Below are 18,073 nucleotides of genomic sequence, written 5' to 3' on the forward strand. Positions count from 1 at the left end.
AGCAACCTTGTAGTAGTTTTTTCTTCTTTTTTGTGGACTGGAACCGTACGAATTGAGGACCAATCAGTTGTTTGGACTATGTTAGTTTACGACGCAGTGCGGTTTCTACTCCAGCTGACAGACCACTGTGGACACTGCTACGATACTGTGTAGCTGTGTGCATCGATTAAATGCGTTTTTAAGTGGTTAATCTGTTCAGTCACCTCTGGAATACGCTAGAATTTGCTCATTTCATTCTAAGTGGGTAACACAAAGCCTTAGTTGTCACAACACGTTGGTGTACTATTGGATGTGCTTACACCCACAGTTCGTTTGGTCTCGATTTGTTTTTCCCCCCAGATATGCCTTATGGGTCGGTGTACTATAAAGTAAGTTCTCTAATTTGTCCATTCCCGTAGATCACGCGCATATCATGCGCACTCCTTTCACCATATCAACAAACCGTTCTTTGCCAATTTCCCAGATCAGTTTACTGCGGAAGCAGAACACTTCACTTCGAAGGCAAGTGGATATTTTGAAGAGACGTTTAGACTCGGAAATGCGGTAAGTACTTTTTCGTGTTCATCATCATCATCATCATCATCATCATCATCATCATCATCATCATCATCATCATCGTCATCAGCGTCATCAGTATCATGAGCTACGAGAGCCATGTGCTTGCAGAACGGCCGTTCTAGCTGCCACTGATGATTTGGAGAGATGAGTTAGATGGCTACGCATTGGAGGCGGTAGCTGATATAATTGGTGTGTACATACAGGGGTGTCAGTGGGCTTTTAATTGGAGAGGGAAGCTATGCATCGAAGGTGGTGGCTTGAGTGCCACTACGGTCGCACCTGGGTCATGTCTACCAGTGTCTTTAACCTTTTCGCCAATAACCAGCGCAACTGAGTTTGCTGTTGGTGACTTTCATTGTTCGGCTTATTCATTTTCAGTTTTGTGTTGATTGTGTGTTGATTAGTGTACCTCATCGGATTGCATGCCTCTTTAACGGCTTTGATCCTAATCGGTTCTCCTCAAACACATCTACCGTTTGTGCACTGAGCCCCAATTTGATACGTTTTATTGGAATCACCGAATTCCACTTGGTGTGCAACGTTTTTGGAACATTACATATTGCGTGCCATTAAAGAAGCTTCTACATCCACGCGGTCGGTGAAACAACACAAATACATCATGACAAGAAGTCATCTTGTTCTAGTGTTAGATCAACCAATAACCGGAATAATTTTGATCAAAAAACGTTTTACTGCAACCTTTTTTCACCAGTTTGTCTAATTGTCACTCCACTTCTACAAATTTGCTGCTCCAAGACCGATAAAATGTGAAATGCAACGGATAGATTGGTTCCCCAAACAATGATGATTGTTTGTAATGTACTACTTATAAGGTTGCTGAAAATTCGTCGACAGCCCACGACCAGTTTCGCCCTTCTTGGGGCTCATCAGGTAGGCGCAGTCCCCGGGTTTCCGTCAACCTTATGTTCTACTTGAAACCAAATTGAACGAAATTAGCGAATATACACTCATTTGCAAACTAATCTGGTTTTTCGAGAGACTCAACTGGAACCCAGCTGAATCTATCGTTTGTGATGTCTCCAGGCAAATTAACGTGCGAATATCTTAGCGATGGAAACATGAGGCGGCCTCGTACAGCACGTTCAGTTGCCTGAGAACATCACAAACGAGAGATTCAGCTGGGATCCAGGTGAGTCTCTCGAAAAACCAGATTAGTTTGCAAATGAGTGTATATCCGCTAATGGTGATTGTTTTCTCGAAGATTCCCATCTGTAACAAGAACACAGTTGAGTTGACCAACATATTTTCGGCAAGGTCGTACAGTTGCAAATGTCAAGAGAGCAGTAGTTAACCTATTTGAGGGAGCCTGGTGTGCGTGAACAGGAAATCGTGTGAGAGACGACATCTATCAAAGAACAACCAGTTCAGGTCATCAATAGGATGACTTGAGCCTGTCAGCGCGGGCAGTGTGCTGTGGTTGTGTGTTCAGCTCACGGTAGGTGTGAGGGGAGATGAGTCGAACCATGGCAAGTTCAACACACGAACAAAGTGTCTTTGCCGACAAAGGGTCGGTCTCAATGTCCCAGAGCGATCGCTTCAGCCACTGCGATTGTGCGTTGCTATACTGATCTGGGTTGAGTAGTTGGCGCCTCGTATACAATGCGGAAGCTTTGGCTGGGTATCACGTTGTGCGGCATGTCTGCTGGGTTTGCACTACTGAGCTGGATATCGTCCTAGTTCCAAAAGCTAGCCAGGGTGGATTGTGTTCCTTCGTTCTTTGACTGAGTCGCCTAGTCGTACGTCCAATGTATTCCATTGCACAGCAGCAGGAGAATGAGTACACTACGCCCAAAATATGTTAATGTACTCATTCTCTTGCTTCTGCGCATCGAACGCACGACTAGGCAACTGAGCCAAAGAATGACTGTTTTTCGTTGTTTATTCCCTCATCGTTGCACGAAAAAAACATTCTGTTTCCTAATATAGCCGTAACACATTACTAAGAATGTTGCTGACAGCACATGACCGGTTTTGTCCGTCTTGGGTCCTGTCAGGTAGATGGACATAATAAGCGAGAGCTTAAGCTGGTTTTCAGTTTTTCTTCCGTCCGACGAATGTGTCCTGTGAGGCCATTTCTCTACGGAATGTCCCGTTCCTCCACCTGATAAGCAATATTCATCGCCTACTGTAAACATTATAAGTAGTGTACAAATTGTGTCATTTGATCGAGCATGCGGGTCAGCCGTTCATCCTACATCACCTAAATACCCAAATTAGTGAATGGAAAAACCACAGCTTCTCCTAATTTTTGAAATTACCATCCTTGAGCTTCTTTCGTTAAGCCTTTTCTCAGTGCTTTTTCTTCATTACGATATGCTTTACACAGTGCGTATTTTCCTACTTCTAAATGTATGTGAAACCCGTCTTGGCACACCCCACTATTCTAAGATTGGACTGCTGCTTAGTGGATATCACGTCAACAAAAACTTGGTGTGTGTGTTTGGGGGGGGGGCAAATATGACACCAATAACAAATATTAACCTGTGATTTGTAGATTGGTTTCTTTGCAGACTTGTTATCTACATTTCTCAGAGCATTATATCTCGCAACTTTGACGCAGGGCTCTCAAACTTGAGGTATCCAGCGTAGCGATCCATTGCGGGAATTCTCTAGTGTTTGGTTCATTTAGATCTGGGGACCTGGCCTAGCCAGGTGACGCGGAAGATAAGGCGTGCAGCTGGTAGGTTTTGAACCGCATCGGCCTCTTGGCCTTTAGAAGTATTTTGACTGTACTGGGTAATGCGCCAGCGTTTCCCTGCAGCTGTCAGCTGATATGTTTGCAGTTCCTAGGGACGGCTTCTTTCAGTCGTTCGGCCACAACGCTCTTTCAGTGCCTAGCCGCCATGCCACCCAGGGGAAGCATGGGGGCTGAGATACTGCCAGCCTGCCCAAGCCTAGACTGGGGAAGTCAAGAAGCAGAGGTCGAACTCGAACCACGGACTTTCCGGTCAGTAAATTCGCGGTCTGACCACTTGAGCCATCGGTCTGCCATTCATCCGGGAAATCCCGAATGGACGTTCCAAATCGATCAGCTTACTGTCTCTATGCTCCTACAGCAGTGGACAGTGTGAACTTTCTCTCAAACTGCCTTCTTAAATGATGACTCATGTTTATTGAAAGCTCGCCGTCATATCTACTCAGTCGGACAGCGATAAACGTAGAAAGCCAAAGACCCCCATCACTGTGACTTCTGTGATTTCTGCAACAGACGAGTTCGCTCAAGAGACAAGACAGGGTAATAGATTAAGTTCGGGAACTTGGCATTCATATACGCGATAGTCGCCGCCCTCTTCCTCATTTTGCAGAATGGAACCTCAACTGTTCGAGTTGTACAGAAACACCAACAACAATTTCCCACAATCCCAGAACTTTTCTCCCGAGGAGTTTGATTCCCAGTTGCTTGCTCTGAAGCAGAGAAACTATTCTCTCACACAACAGGTTGGTCGGTTTGTTTTCGATCATTTTATTTTCAAATTCGGGGGTGTCAATATTGTCGAAGTTCACAATCTGGTTGTTAATTGTGGCGATGTATCTGTCTGTTTGTCTACCTGTCTATTGACCGAAGTGTGAGTACCAGTGTAACGGTGGATACTACTGATGAGGCATGTAAGTAGTATGTTTTCTCGTAAATCCTCTTCGCGTCTCTTGAAAAGTGAGATCTATTACGGAATTTGTGGAGCCGCTTTGTAGCATTTGCTTGCATTTGAGTAACGGTCAATGAACATTCAAAAAAGTTCTGGAAGACGCATTCAAGGAGAAGATGAATAATCAGCTTTTGTGAACAAGATGCATATGAGAGTTTCGCTTCCCTGTCCAACAGTCTGTAACCGTTCAGCTGGTGTTAGCCTTCTTCCTTTCACCAGAATTACCTCCCCTATCTCGCGTAGCGACTTGTGAAGTGGCCAAACTGTTGGGACAGTGGATCAAAGCGAATCAGGATATGCTCTTGTTTTGAGCTTGCAACAGCTCTTGGTTTCGTTACTTTTTACATTGAAGTCGGCTGTGGCTAAGTATACGATGTGGACATTTGAAAAGTTACGTCCAAGGTCGATGTCAACGGTGCAAGGAGGTGAACAGATCGAGTTATGGCCAACAGATTCACCGTTGATGAAAAACTGATAAACCCTGTGAAATGCACTCATTTGCAGACGAATTGGGTTTTGTGGGAGACTCAGCTGGAAGTCAGGTGAAACTCTCGTTTGTGATAAGCCCCAAGAAGGGCGAAACTGATCGTGGGCTGTCGAAGAATTTTCAGCAACCCTGTGAGTAGTGTATCGCGTCTATATATGTATCGCGATATCTCGAACATCGTAACAACTGAAAAACGTGGAAGCCTGGTGCAGCACATTCAGTTGCCTAAGACATCATGAACGAGAGATCAAGCTTGGTTCCAGGTGAGTCGCGAAACCGGATTTGTTTGCAAATGAGTGTATTTCGCTACTTTAGTGCATTTTTGTCTCAAGTAGAACATAAGTTTGACGGAAACCCAGCTGATCAGTCCTAAGAAGGGCGGAACCAGTGATGAGCTGTGAAAAAAATTCAGCAACCTTATGAGTAGTGTATTACGAACGATAAACACTGTGCTTTTCGCTCCTCATGAATTTCTACGTTAATTTGTGCTCCCAAACTTTAAAGCTATGGGTGCTTATCCAGCTGGGTGATTGGTATTTACATGGGGAACAGTGTCGCTCTGTGTTCTGTTCCTGATCGGTCGACGGCTTACTGGCTTCCCTAAAGGGCCTGCGGGAGCCCTGAGTTTGGTGTGTGTGTGTGTGTGTGGTTTGGAGTCGCCCGTCTTGTCCCCAGCTTTCTTGTATGATCTTATTCGTTCCTCTCTATTGACTTTTGTTCTTCTCAACGTTTTGATATATTCCGCTGGGTTGTTTGACTTTTTATGGATAAATATATGTCAAAACGTCATTTGGATTCCTCGCTTCCACCATTCATGTACTTCGCCACATGTCCAGTCTGCGATCGACCATTGTTTAAGTCTGGTCATTGGTTAAGACGGCTTCTATCAGGTATGTCAGCTTCCTGAAAGCAACCACTGAATGCCCGAAATCTACTGAGACTCTCAGCTGCGCTAGATGTTGACCAAACAGACAACGCCCCCGCAATATGCAGCGCGTCTCAGCCCTGTATCAAACCCAGACAGCGCGAGTCAGCGCTGGTCAAGATCAAACAACGCTCCCCGCAATATGCAGCACGTTGCAGCCAGACCGAGTGCGTCAGCTTTGGATGGAGTTCAGACAGTATCCCTCCAATAAATAGCTTGAGACCGTTGTACATTCGCACTCGCACGCACTCAAGCTCTCGCACTCGTTGTTCGTAATATAGCTGTTGTGTTCCCTTCTGTGGGTCTTGTTTCGGCAACTAGGCACTGGAGCGGGTCAGCAGCAGATACCTCAGGTTGGCGAATCAGCTGATATAGCAGTTTCGATTTGCGATGCTTTTTTTCTCGTTATTGCGCGGTGTCAGCAGACTTATAGACCGTGGCGGGAACTCTGCGTAACTTTGAGAAACACGTTGCAGGTCAAGTTACAACTTCATAAGGGGGTTCCTTCAAAATCCCATCCACAAGCAAAACTTGCAATTGTGAGCATGTCACTAGGGACATCTATCCTGTTCTGGCGCTTGAATAATGCGACAAAGTGTTTGTAACGGAAAATTCATGCATGTTGTTTACCTGTCTTTACGAACTATCAACCTCGCCTTTTTTAAAAATTCAACCCCGTAGCTCAATGCGTATCGTTCATCAAAGCAATCGATCGAAAAACAATGCAGCGAGCTTTCTACCCAGTTGCAAAACGTTGTGAATGCACTACACACCAGTCGCCAAAGGGAACAACGGTCCCAGCGCACAATTCAGGTAATCGTCTCTATATGTCTTACTATACGTCCTGATAAAACATTAGGCAGTCTGATTCAATTCCGTGCGACGGTGTATCTTGAGTTTGCTAGTTTTACCGAAAGAATTGCTCCACAAAGAGACGATTTTTGACGGTCATCTTTTAGACTTGACCCAGTGCATGGTGATCAGTGGTATTCTACACAACAGTCTGCATAAGGTGTACTTGAATCTAACTTGACCCCATGATAGTTCCCCCATTCGTTTGCATACTCCATCCGTGTACTTTTAATCTCCTCTTGTTTCACTCATCTGCACCTGCCATTCACCTTACCACAAAGGCCGTCCCGTTCGACATCGGTTCACTAGCTTGTGTGAGGGTGTAAATGTGCGTGACTGACCTACTTACCCGTGTCCCGTTCGCTGAGCCTATCCTGACTTGTTCTGCAATGAGTTCCACGTGATCGATCGTACCGCCAAGGGGAATCACGAGACTGTCCTCGGAAGTGATGATGAACACAACGGAGCCAACATTCCGCTGACCTTGACACTCTACTGTGTCGGTCAGCGACAGACTTGGGCAATTTTGCTTAACTTTGTGTAAGTAGTACCGCAAACTTTCGAACACAATTCTTCCTTTTGATATCCGAGATCGTCCAACCTACGGGTGATTCTAACCTTCGCATCGGGGAGCTCAACAGCGGGATTACTCATTCTACGTAATTCTTTCGACCGATCCACCTTGCTTATCTTGTCTTTTCAAAGTTTCGCAGGATGAAAGTATTACAGCTTAATAAAAACTATGTGATTTCTTGAGGTCTTGTGAAACGTAGATTCTTTTCAGTGTGTCTTCTTGGTATCACTTCATTTTTAAATCAGCATTTGACAAGTTGTCTTCAAAAATTGGAAAACCTTCTCCAAGAATGTGATCAAGAAATAAGTGAGGTTGAGTCAGTGCAGTCAATGGCCTCACAGCATGACTCCAGCGATACGCAACGTGTCCAGTCTCACGTGAGTCTGCCTTTTATCATTTGACCCAAGGCTGAAAGTGCGAGTGTCCTACCTCATTACCCTTTGTTAGTTTCGCTTGCACGGCGAATTAACGTGGTTCGCTGATCGCTGCTTGCTCACTTATTAGTTGGTGTGGGAGCTGAAAGTAAGACGATTCCTTTCCTAGTGGCTGTTTTTCACCAGTCTTGGTTCTGCTAAACAATTTACTCATCCCTTATTCGGCTGAGCGATAACCAGTTGTTATCCTGTGAGTGGTAACTCAAAGATGATCAGGTTTTCATCCAGTGAAGTACTCAAATCGGCAAGCTCTTTCTAACAAAATCCACTTCTCCTCGATCATATGTGATGTGGCGTGCAAGTTTAATGTCTCAGAGGCCATCTACAGCTACCAACGAAGATCAGTCGATTTATCTCGTTCACAAAGAGTGAGGAAGCAAAACGTTCCGATAGAGTCGTCTTGTGTTCTTGAGTATCAGGAAGGTCAGCATCCTGAAAACAACCACCGAATGCACGAAATCCACCGAGACTCTCTGCTCCGCCAGATGTTGGCCAGACAGACGACACCCCCTTACTATGCAGCGCCTCACAGCCCTGTATCAAACCCAGCGAGACAGCGTTGATCAAGGTCAGACAACGCCCCTGCAATATGCAGCACGTCACAGCCTCATACCAAAGCCAGACGGTGTGCGTCAGCGTTGGACCGCGTTCAGACAGTGTCCCTCCAATAAATAGCTTGAGACAGTTGTACATTCGCACTCGCACGCGCTTGTTCGGAATATAGCGGTTGTGTTCCCTTCTGTGAGTCTTTTTTCTCCGGCATCAGGCACTGGAGCGTGTCAGCAGTCAGACACAAGAGGTTGGCGAATCAGAAGATATAACATCCAGGATCAACCGTCCATCAGGATTTACATTTTACCAGCGTTAGTCCATAACATCGAGTTAGGGACACTAACTGGCGTATCAAAATATTGTTTCTAAAGTTTACTTATTGATGACTTACTCCTAGTACTATTAACCCGGTACTTTTATCTATCTATCTAGCTAAACAAAGGATGATCCGGATTGGTTTTCAATCAACCTCCTGTAATAAAGTCATTTGAAGTGGAGAACGTACCTGACAATTTTACCCAATCAACCACGAAGCTGTAAAACTGCGCAACTCATTGCTGGAAATGCACATCCTTGCAGAATGAAAAACAGATTTGGAGTGTCCTTTCCCGATGCATTAATTGTAGTATTAGAGTCCCGGGCACTCTTAGTGAGTGCATCTCAGGCCATCACCTGAACGGTCACTGTTCCGTAAGATTAGTGCCGCACTGCGAGTCTAAGCTTGTGCTCTGTAGCTTTCGCCCCGAAAAGAACTCAATTGTGATTGCTGCCACGTCAAATGCTACACAATCGATCGCGGAAAGTTTATTTTAATCCGTTGGACAGAAATGACCGGTCATTGTGATGAACCTTTGGCAGACTGCACTACATTGTAACAGCTTAAGATTATCGGTGTGCGGGTGGACGGTCGGAAAAAACGGGTTGCAATCGAACGATCAGTTCTGTTTCTCTCATCTCTCTGTATACCATATCCCGGTCCTACACCTCGGGAGAGGAATTTTCACCTTTCGTTCAATAAACTCTATTAGAAAGTGTGATCAGCTGATCTTCGAGAAATACACTCATTTGCAAATTAATTTGGTTTTCACGGGAGACTCAATTGAATCTCTCGTTTATGATGTCCTCCAGCTGAATGTGCTGCACACAGGCCGCCTCATGATTCAGTTCGCACGATATTCGAGATATCGCAGTATATTTCCATAGAGGCAACTACTCACAAGGTTGTCGAAGAGTTTTCAGCAACCTTGTGAGTAGTTTCCTTTGTGATCAGCTGATGTTTTCGTAAATCAGCCAATTTACTCACGTGATTCCCCACGCGCAGTCTTACTAGTCGATGAAGTTCGGCTGGTCAGAATGAGTAGACCAGTTTTTTGTTATCAGGTAAGCCACACAGTACGTCTGTCCGAAATATCGTCGTCTTTAAATAGCAACCGGTTCGTTCTAGGGATCATTGATAACTTGGAACCGGATGAGAAAAGCTGATTAGTGACAAAAAGCACCAGAATATCCTCTCTTTCCCAGGCAAGTTTGAAGATGTTCAAATTTGCAAATATACACTCATTTGCAAACCAATTTGGCTTTTTGAGAGACTCACCTGGAACCCAGCTGAGCCTCTCATTTGTGATGTATCCAGGCAACTGAATGTGCTGCACCAGGCCGCCTCATGTTTCCGTCGCTACGATATTCGAGATATCGCTGTGGGCTGTCGAGAAGTTTTCAGCAACCTTATGAGTAGTGCATTACAAAAAAATGTTCAAATTTGACTTCCACAGTCCAAATGAGATGTATTTAGCCTACACGTATAGAAAGAATTTCTACAAGCATTCTTCTATCACAACTTTGAAAGAAACTCCTGAAAGACACTCACTTTGCAGTGGCAAGTGTACGACTAGCAAGTGTCTTGTCTTTCACATTTTCAGTACTAGTGAATTCGATGGCCGGTTATGACCTTAAATATAGTCTGTATCGTTTGTATCCGTCTTACGCATTCATAGACGCCACACGTACCATTCTCTTCACGTCGTGCGTGCTCAGTTCCCGATGATAGACACAAAACATAACAGCAAAAACTGCCTAAACGAACCATCCGTGGGAACTCTTCCCCTTTGGGCAATCGCCCGTCAACGAACAATTGTATATCCTTTGTGGATATCTCCGACGAATTTCGTAAAAGATTTCCGCGAAGGGACTTCAGGCTGGGTGCCTGCCTACTAAGTCAGTGGTCCCTTGTAGAGGGGAATGTTGAAAATCGAAAGATGCCCATACTTCTCATTTGCACAAACTGAAGGTGTCGTTGGGTTGGAAACGTGCGAGTTGCCGGTTGAGTGACCAATGTCCCCCCCCCCCACGATTTACTTGGCCAGGTTATTTCGTGAATTGTTGGGCCGCTATGGTAAGCCAACCTTAGGGAACTTGGATTAAGCGTATAGCTGAGCACAGTTGGCTCCGCTCGTTCGTTGCTTACGTTTCCGATCGATGATGACATCAAAATTCTTTGGTGGAGTGTTTGTTCTTCTGATCCATGTCAAGCTGATTCTAGTCTTTGGAAAAAAATAGTTTGATCCGCCCAGCGATACAAAGCAAAATCTTTCTAGACAGTTAAAAGCAAGTGAGTGTGACAGCGGATGGGCCAGTTCAACTATTGGTTTATTCCAGCCAGATGTCATCCATCTGATCGAGATTTCAGATCACCCGGATGAACATTGCTCGATCTGCGATGGAAGCTGGCATTTCGGCTTTCTTTGTAGAAATTAAAGGAATACGGGACCGGTTTGTTTGGTGAACACCACACAAAATTCACCGGCTTCAGTAAGCACAGAAGATTGAGCTCATCCGACATCTGCTGCCAGTCACTGAGTGTTTTTTTACAGAATTTATATCAGAATTGATGAATCGCTTCTGACTGGCAAGTCAGTACTATCGCGTGCACGGGAAAGACCGCTGAAAGCTATGTTTGTGGTGACCTAGTCTTAATGAAGGAGGCGTTAATGAACTTAAAGGTACAATCTGTGCTCCCCGCGCCTTGCTGATGTCCGGTAAAGCAAACGGAACTCATTGCCTTTGGTATAGTTTAGTTTGGATGTAATATATTAGCCTGTGTGCCCATCCCAAACACTCTACCATCCGTTTAACGTGAAAATGTGATTCGACCTATTGCAAAAAACACCCCAAACACAAAAGGGCCAGTTGTAATCAGTAGTGTGTTTTTCTGTGCTCTCATGTTGAGGTGGTTGGTGGCAGGTCGGCACTGGTGTGTTCTTCGATAGTGAAATGATTTTGATCCAATGAGGAACCGCACCAACACCAAGCTCTTATGTGCGTAACGAAGGGGTTTTCACCGTGCATACTTCTGTTTTGAACCTTAGAGAATAATCTACGAAACTTCTCGCTCGCTGGCCACACGCTTGAAAGAACATCTGAAACGACACGGAACCTCGATGAAGGAACTGCATCACAAACTCCTGGAGACTTCTCGGCAGTCTAACCGACGTCGAGGATTAATCGAGGAACTCAGGAAGTCACTTACAGACACCAGGAATGCGCAGAAGCTTCTGGAAACTAAACTGGTGAGTACCCTCAATAATAAGTTGACGTCGCCTCAGAAATCATGGGCAAATATCACGCGTAGTCTCCTGTCTCTCGAATTCGTTGTTCTGTGGGAACGTAGGTGTAACTAACATCGGACTAAGCTCGAAACTCAGCGCTTATACAAACTCTTACTATATCTCCCTGTTGTATCTCTTCACCTTCCCTGACGATACTGGGCTATAGCCAGAAGACAAGAAGGTGGCCCGAAAAACTGTGTATTAATGCAATTACAACGTTCTATTTATATGATTCACTTGTGACCGTATTTGATGGTCAATCTGCTCTCAACCAACCAGTGTACCTCTTGCACGACCACGCCGGTTCTCGGACGGTTGTTCCTCTGTCTCGGTTGACCATAGATGGCCGTCTGTGCGCTTGTATGCCTTGGTCATGGAGTGGGCGTGAACTTCATGTGTCCCTTTTTGACCTTTCTCCGGTACCTGATCAAGTCCCACGTGATTCGGACGTGTGGGCGTAATTGCACGGCACTGTTTCACATGATTGTTCCACTGCTCAGTAGGCTGATGTGCAGCTGTATTTCTCCCTTTACAACTTCATAGTTGCTATATTTAGTTCGTGCCATATAATCCTCGTTACGACCTTCATATAATGAGTCCTCATCTTTATGGCACCGGAAAATGAGAGAAAAATTTCTAACACAACAACATGGTCATTTTTTCTGTAAACTGAGAATTGCCGGCGAATAATTCCCTTCTGAACAGACCTTGTCGAAGTGGTGGACAAAGACTAGGCTCATCTAAGAGATGGCCTCTCGTGACGAGGCGAGCATGTTTTTGTGCATACGTTTAAGACATTCAAAGACGTTGTAATTCTTCCGTCAGAGTTAGATTACTAGCTGTCTGGTCATTTGCCTCACCTGACTCTTATCTCTTGTATCTTCGTGGTTGGTATATTCGAGGGAATTGTTTGGTTTATTCATACTAAATCTCGGTGGATATGCACCAATAGTGAGTGCTTCACAGCTGCGTGTCAACAGGCCGGTGGGTTCCTGGAAGTCTAGATCACCCAAAATCATCCTTGCGTATCGGGTCTCGCCAGGTTGACGTCCCCAAGAAAGGCACACGAGACAAAAAATCCGGTTGCTCACGCAGTTATGGTACTGAGTGGTTCCAATGTTGAAATGACATTCATTGTTGACTTAGGAATGGTTTTGCTTTGCTCCTATCCAATGTACGATGCGTCTTGTTTGTTGTAATGCAAACTTGTTTTTGCTTCATTCGGTCTGGCGAAAGGCACATTTTAGACCCACCCCTTTCGATAGTCTTGTTTGAATCCCGCCAGTTATTGGCTTCGTCTATCCATATGTGATAGTGTATCAAACCAAATGATGTGAATATGTACCCACTGGTTGTTTGAGTTAAACATTCGTCTGCGGTCTCGAGTTGAATTTAGGCAACATCCAAAAACCCCACAATGCCCAGTTGAAAGAGTGGAATGGTGAATTATTATTGGTTGTTGACAAGGTGGCTGTTGATCTGTTCGCCGAGCTTGGCAATTGGCTTGCAAACGTTTCGTCACCATACGAGGAGACATCATCAGTGCGCAGTTGTATCGGTACTTCTCCCTTGCCTACGTGCGTTTATATAGCATTCGGAGGCTATCTGTTATCTTCTGACGTGACTGGCTACTGGAAGTGTAACGAATCTAGTGAATCTATTAGCCCGTTTGTGATCTTTGTTACGTTACGTTGTGTGTTCCTCTGCGTTGATTGGTTATCTCAACGCTCTGTAATTTTAGTAGCTTGTTTTCTCTGGCGTTGATTCGCATTGCGTTGTGGTCTGACGTTCTAGAGTTTGATTGGTTGCTTGTACCGCCCTATTTCCTCCACCGTGGCGGTTGATGTCACTACGTCCGCCGGTTGATTTGGTGCTTTGTTTGGGTGCCTCCTCCAATCCAATTGATGTGTCCTTTTGAATGGTGCTTTCCTGCGTCTCCTATGAGTTCCTTGTCTGGTTACTTTTGCAGCTCTGATCTCTGTGATTCTGACGTTCTCTCGCTCTTAGTGGCTGGTAAATGGGATCAATTTCGATGTGTTTGTTGATGGCTTCTTCGGTGGAGTACTACGCTTCCATAAATTCGCGTTCTCTTTTTGTTCTTGCTTGAGCCAGTATGCGAACGCCGCTTCAGTCGAACTCACGTCCTTCCTGATCTTTGTGTGCGGGGATGAGGGAGAATTGGTCGTGGCTTTTAGTGGCGAGCTTGTGTTCATATATTCCGGTGGAGAGCTTTCTTCCTGTTTGTTCCACATGCCGTTTGTCGCAGTCTTTGCATTGGATCCTGTATATAACGTTGTTCTTCCCCATTGGATCTAATTTCCCTTTTGGTCATTATTTGTTGCTTTTGAGGAAGGATCTGAGCATACTGCCGCTTATCACATGTAAGGGTGAAGAGGCTAGTCTGCCCAGGATCACAGACATCAATGGAACTTCAAAGGGACCATTCAGAAGGCTAATCTTTGTAGATAGTGATAACTATCTAGTGACGTGCATTGTAAATCATAGCGAATACAACACTAATACTATGGCTATCCAGTTCTCTGTGAAGAACTTTTTTCAATTATCGGTTTCGGTGTATCTGTATGGATTCCTTTTGGGGTTCTGGCAAACTCTGCCGCGTCATCGGATTCTTGGTATTTTTAAACTGAACGCACTGGGGTTGGTCTTGGTGATGGTCCATACATGTGCTGAGATAACATCTCACCAGTCTACGAGATTATTGTTAGTCTCTCCCCGTTCTCCGTGTTTGCTGTCACGATAGGATCTCCCATCACACCGCACACAAATAGAAAACAAGCGTTACACAAGGAAACAACCGCCCAGCTCGATGCTCCTGGTCCCTGTACACATTATCTGATGTGATTTCACTGACCTCTTTGGAAAAAAACAACCATTACTGACTAGCCATGAAGGTTACGAGATTGTCTGCCCATTCGTAGGTGTAATTCTTCCGAACAGCTATAAGTTTGTAGTTATTGTCTATCGATAGAATCTCACTGCTTTGAAACGGTAGAAATGGCCTTTTGTTGATGAATGAAAAGGTAATCAGTTCCCATATCCCGGTGTGCTGATAACCGGCGAGGTGGTAAATATGAATCGTTGTGTGGGGCAATCTTGTTCTGTGAATACACGTCCACTGACCCACGTCTGTAGTGCTATTGTGTGTACTCTTGGTCAAAAGCATGGGAATAGCAGTGACCCAAAATCTGTACCAGTCTATTAGATTTTACGCCATTCGACTGGCTGTGTTTCACTGTTTTGGTGTTATCTATTCCCATGTATGGTTGGATGGTTTTAAATATCGCCCCTGAAGAAATGATGACAAAATGTCAATACTCGGCAGTCGATTCTTCTTCCGATGTTATTCAAATGTATAAAATGGACTTCCTGTCTTCTCAAATTATCTTGGTCTTGCAACCTATCACAGACAGAATCATCAGAAGCGGAAGGAAACTGCCAGTTGTCGTTATTTTAAGGTTTGAGGACTTGAAAAGCGATTTCGGTGCGACGTTTCTTGAGTTCTAAACATGGAACTGCTTTTTGGCCTCATGGCACATCTCTGGTGAAAACGACCTGGTATGCTCTAACGATAGTACTTCGAAAATTCTGTTGAACCCCTCGATAAAAGCGAGGAGAGGAAAACCGAACTGACTCACAATATGATGTTTATTTTGATGGAGGTTTGCGGAGAGGGATCCAAATATCTGTAAATATGCAGTGTTCTCATGCCATGTCCACTCTGCACCGCATTTCAACTCCACTGAATTTCGGTAACAATCTTGGGAGTGAATGCAACACAACACCTCCCTGATATTGCGTAAACTGGTCTGTAATGTGAATAGTTTTTCACTGGTGGCGTTGACGTACTATTAGTTGATTCGTCAAGGGTCGAGTTTACAATGCTGCGGTGCGCTCCGTACTACTATACGGATCAGAAACCTGGCCGTTGCGCGCTGAGGACGTCAAAAGGCTTTCAGTGTTTGATCATCGATGTCTTCGGAACATTGCCTGAGTCTGGTGGGAACACCGGATCAGCAGTGCTGAAGTATGTTGAATGGCATTCGGATGAAGTAACTCACCCTCTCGATAGATGAACTGATCACAGTGTATCGGTTGCGCTGGCTTAACCACGTGCTGCGTCAACCGACTTCCTCGAAGGGTTCTATTCGCATAGCCACGAGAAGGATGGGAACGATCCAGTGGTGGTCAAACGATGACTCGGCAGTGAAGTATCAAAGCCATTACTAGCAAACTCGGTTGCACTGCTCATTGCCGTCTTCCTGGATGGGGACCGTGTTCAGAGGACAGCCGTCCCTAATAACCGAACAGCACATCATTTAGACGGATGTCATGTGCAGGACACGAACCAAACGAAGGCATGCTCTGATTAGTCAGAATGCCAGCCGATACGAGTCGAGCATCTTTGACTAGACGCTTCTCGCCTCATCACGGAGATTCTGGCACGACCTTGTGGAACACTCTGTGACTACCCTATGAATACAGTTGTAATGATTCTCCTTTGTCTTCCTAAAGGGCTGTCTAGAGCTACCGTGCCTTTTGACACACCATAGTGGGTGGAGCAGGAAGCCAAGGGACCGATACAGAGTTGCACTGCCATTCCGCAAGACACAACAGACCGTGAGATGGGCCACATCAATGGTTGGTCAAACATCTCCCATTCGCGCCCTCAGTGGCGCTCCTGCATCCAAGCTATTGCCTCCAATGCATAGCTCTCTTCTCAATTCCCCCACTTAACAGTCCCCTGACAGTGCTGTATTCACGCACTAATTTATCAGCTGCCGCCTCCACTGAGGAGCAACCTACCCCACCTCGCTGAATCGTCGGTGAGCGAAACAGTGGCATCTATCTACACTGTACGACAAGTACGCAGTTCTTACAGCTGATGATGATGGTGATGATGATGATGATGATAATGATGATGATGAAGATGATGATGAATCGGTGTTTCGGTTACATAAAGCTCTATGAAATCGTGGTAGCATTTCGCCAACCTGAACTAATTCCCACACAAGTTCACCAGTGGGATCATACACGAAAGTGGATTGGTCGCACCGTAGAAACCCAATATTTCTCGTATGATACGGTGTTCGATATCCGTCGTTCTGATTAGTGGCGTGTCTTTAACGTTCATGTGGACTATTAGTCCCCAAGACCGCTTTACCCTTTCGCATATGGCAATAAAAGTGCTTAGCTGTTCTCTGGTTAACCGGTAGATAGGATACTTTACTCGGTATTCTCACCCTGCAATCCATCTTGAGCCACTCGTGTGCCTAGATAAAAACTTATTCATAAATCTCTGTGTGATTTTGAACTAAAATTTTAAGTTATTACTGGCAACGTAGAATGTCTTCCTTCCAGCCGACAACGTTGGTTAACACGTGTTCTTCGCGTATCCTGCAGGCCTCCACTATAAAGGAATCGAATGAAGCAAAAATGGCAGAAGGGCGTCTCCGCACAGAGGTAGAAAGCCAGCGAATGCAGCTGAAGACCGCTTTGTGTGAAAAACGTGCCCTTACCGAGCAACTGCATGAATGTCGCGAGGCTTATGATGAAATTGCACAGGCCTTAAAAAATCCTAAACATCCGGAACGTGATATCGTTACGATGGAGAAACTCGGGGTAGGTTTTCCAGAAATTTACTCCTGCACAAAATTCAGCGTGTGTTCTCGCAACCTAAGGTGTAGCGGGAACACACGGCAGAACTGAGATCCATGTGGTCTCGGATCGGTTTAACAGTGTACAAATGGCAAGATGGTCGGTGGACGCCGTAACCCGACGCGATTCCATAGATAAAAACGTACTTTTGTAGAAAACGTACGTCCATCACTTTCTCTCAGCAAAACACCAGTCTGGTTTATAACTGTACGTTTGATACGGGTAGCATTTCCATCAGCTGTTGTAGAGTTGACCAGATCTGTGGTAACTCATTCTGTGGTGAGCTCAACAGGAACGCTACAATATCTACCAAGACGCACCTACCCAAACAAGACGTCCTATGTAAGTAGACATCCTGTGGAGAGACCGGTTTCACCCTTTTTGGGGCTCATCAGGTAGGCGCAGTCCCCGGGTTTCCGTCAACCTTATGTTTTACTTGAAACCAAATTGCACGAAAGTATCGAATATACACTCATTTGCAAACTACTTTGGTTTTATTTTCGAGAGACTCACCTGGAACCCGGCTGAATCTCTCGTTTGTGTTGTTCTCAGGCAACTGAATGTGCTACACCAGGCCGCCTCATGTTCCAGTCACTACGATACTCGACATATCGTGATACATGTACAAAAACAGCGAAAGCCGTCGTGGGCGGTCGATGGATTTTCAGCAACCTTATGAGTAGTACATTACAAGGAAACTTTTTGGCACAATAACTCAAGTCAAAGGTATTTGAATTATATGAAA

The 18,073-nt window shown here is 45.1% G+C and overlaps 1 protein-coding gene across 1 annotated transcript in view; it reads left to right on the forward strand.

Annotated features, from left to right (window-relative positions):
• The window catches only part of T265_14434 (hypothetical protein), a gene marked incomplete at both ends in the record, with an annotated part of 31,929 nt that overhangs the window by 8,211 nt on the left and 5,645 nt on the right, over positions 1-18,073 (forward strand). Inside the window, 7 exons of the mRNA XM_009173617.1 lie at positions 340-368; positions 464-543; positions 3,885-4,017; positions 6,317-6,448; positions 7,307-7,438; positions 11,413-11,613; positions 17,074-17,292. Coding sequence (XP_009171881.1) covers positions 340-368; positions 464-543; positions 3,885-4,017; positions 6,317-6,448; positions 7,307-7,438; positions 11,413-11,613; positions 17,074-17,292 — 926 coding nt within the window. The remainder of the gene's footprint in view (positions 1-339; positions 369-463; positions 544-3,884; positions 4,018-6,316; positions 6,449-7,306; positions 7,439-11,412; positions 11,614-17,073; positions 17,293-18,073) is intronic.

The sequence above is a fragment of the Opisthorchis viverrini genome (assembly GCF_000715545.1).
Source record: "Opisthorchis viverrini unplaced genomic scaffold opera_v5_194, whole genome shotgun sequence".
In the NCBI taxonomy this organism is placed as follows: Eukaryota; Metazoa; Platyhelminthes; class Trematoda; order Opisthorchiida; family Opisthorchiidae; genus Opisthorchis; species Opisthorchis viverrini.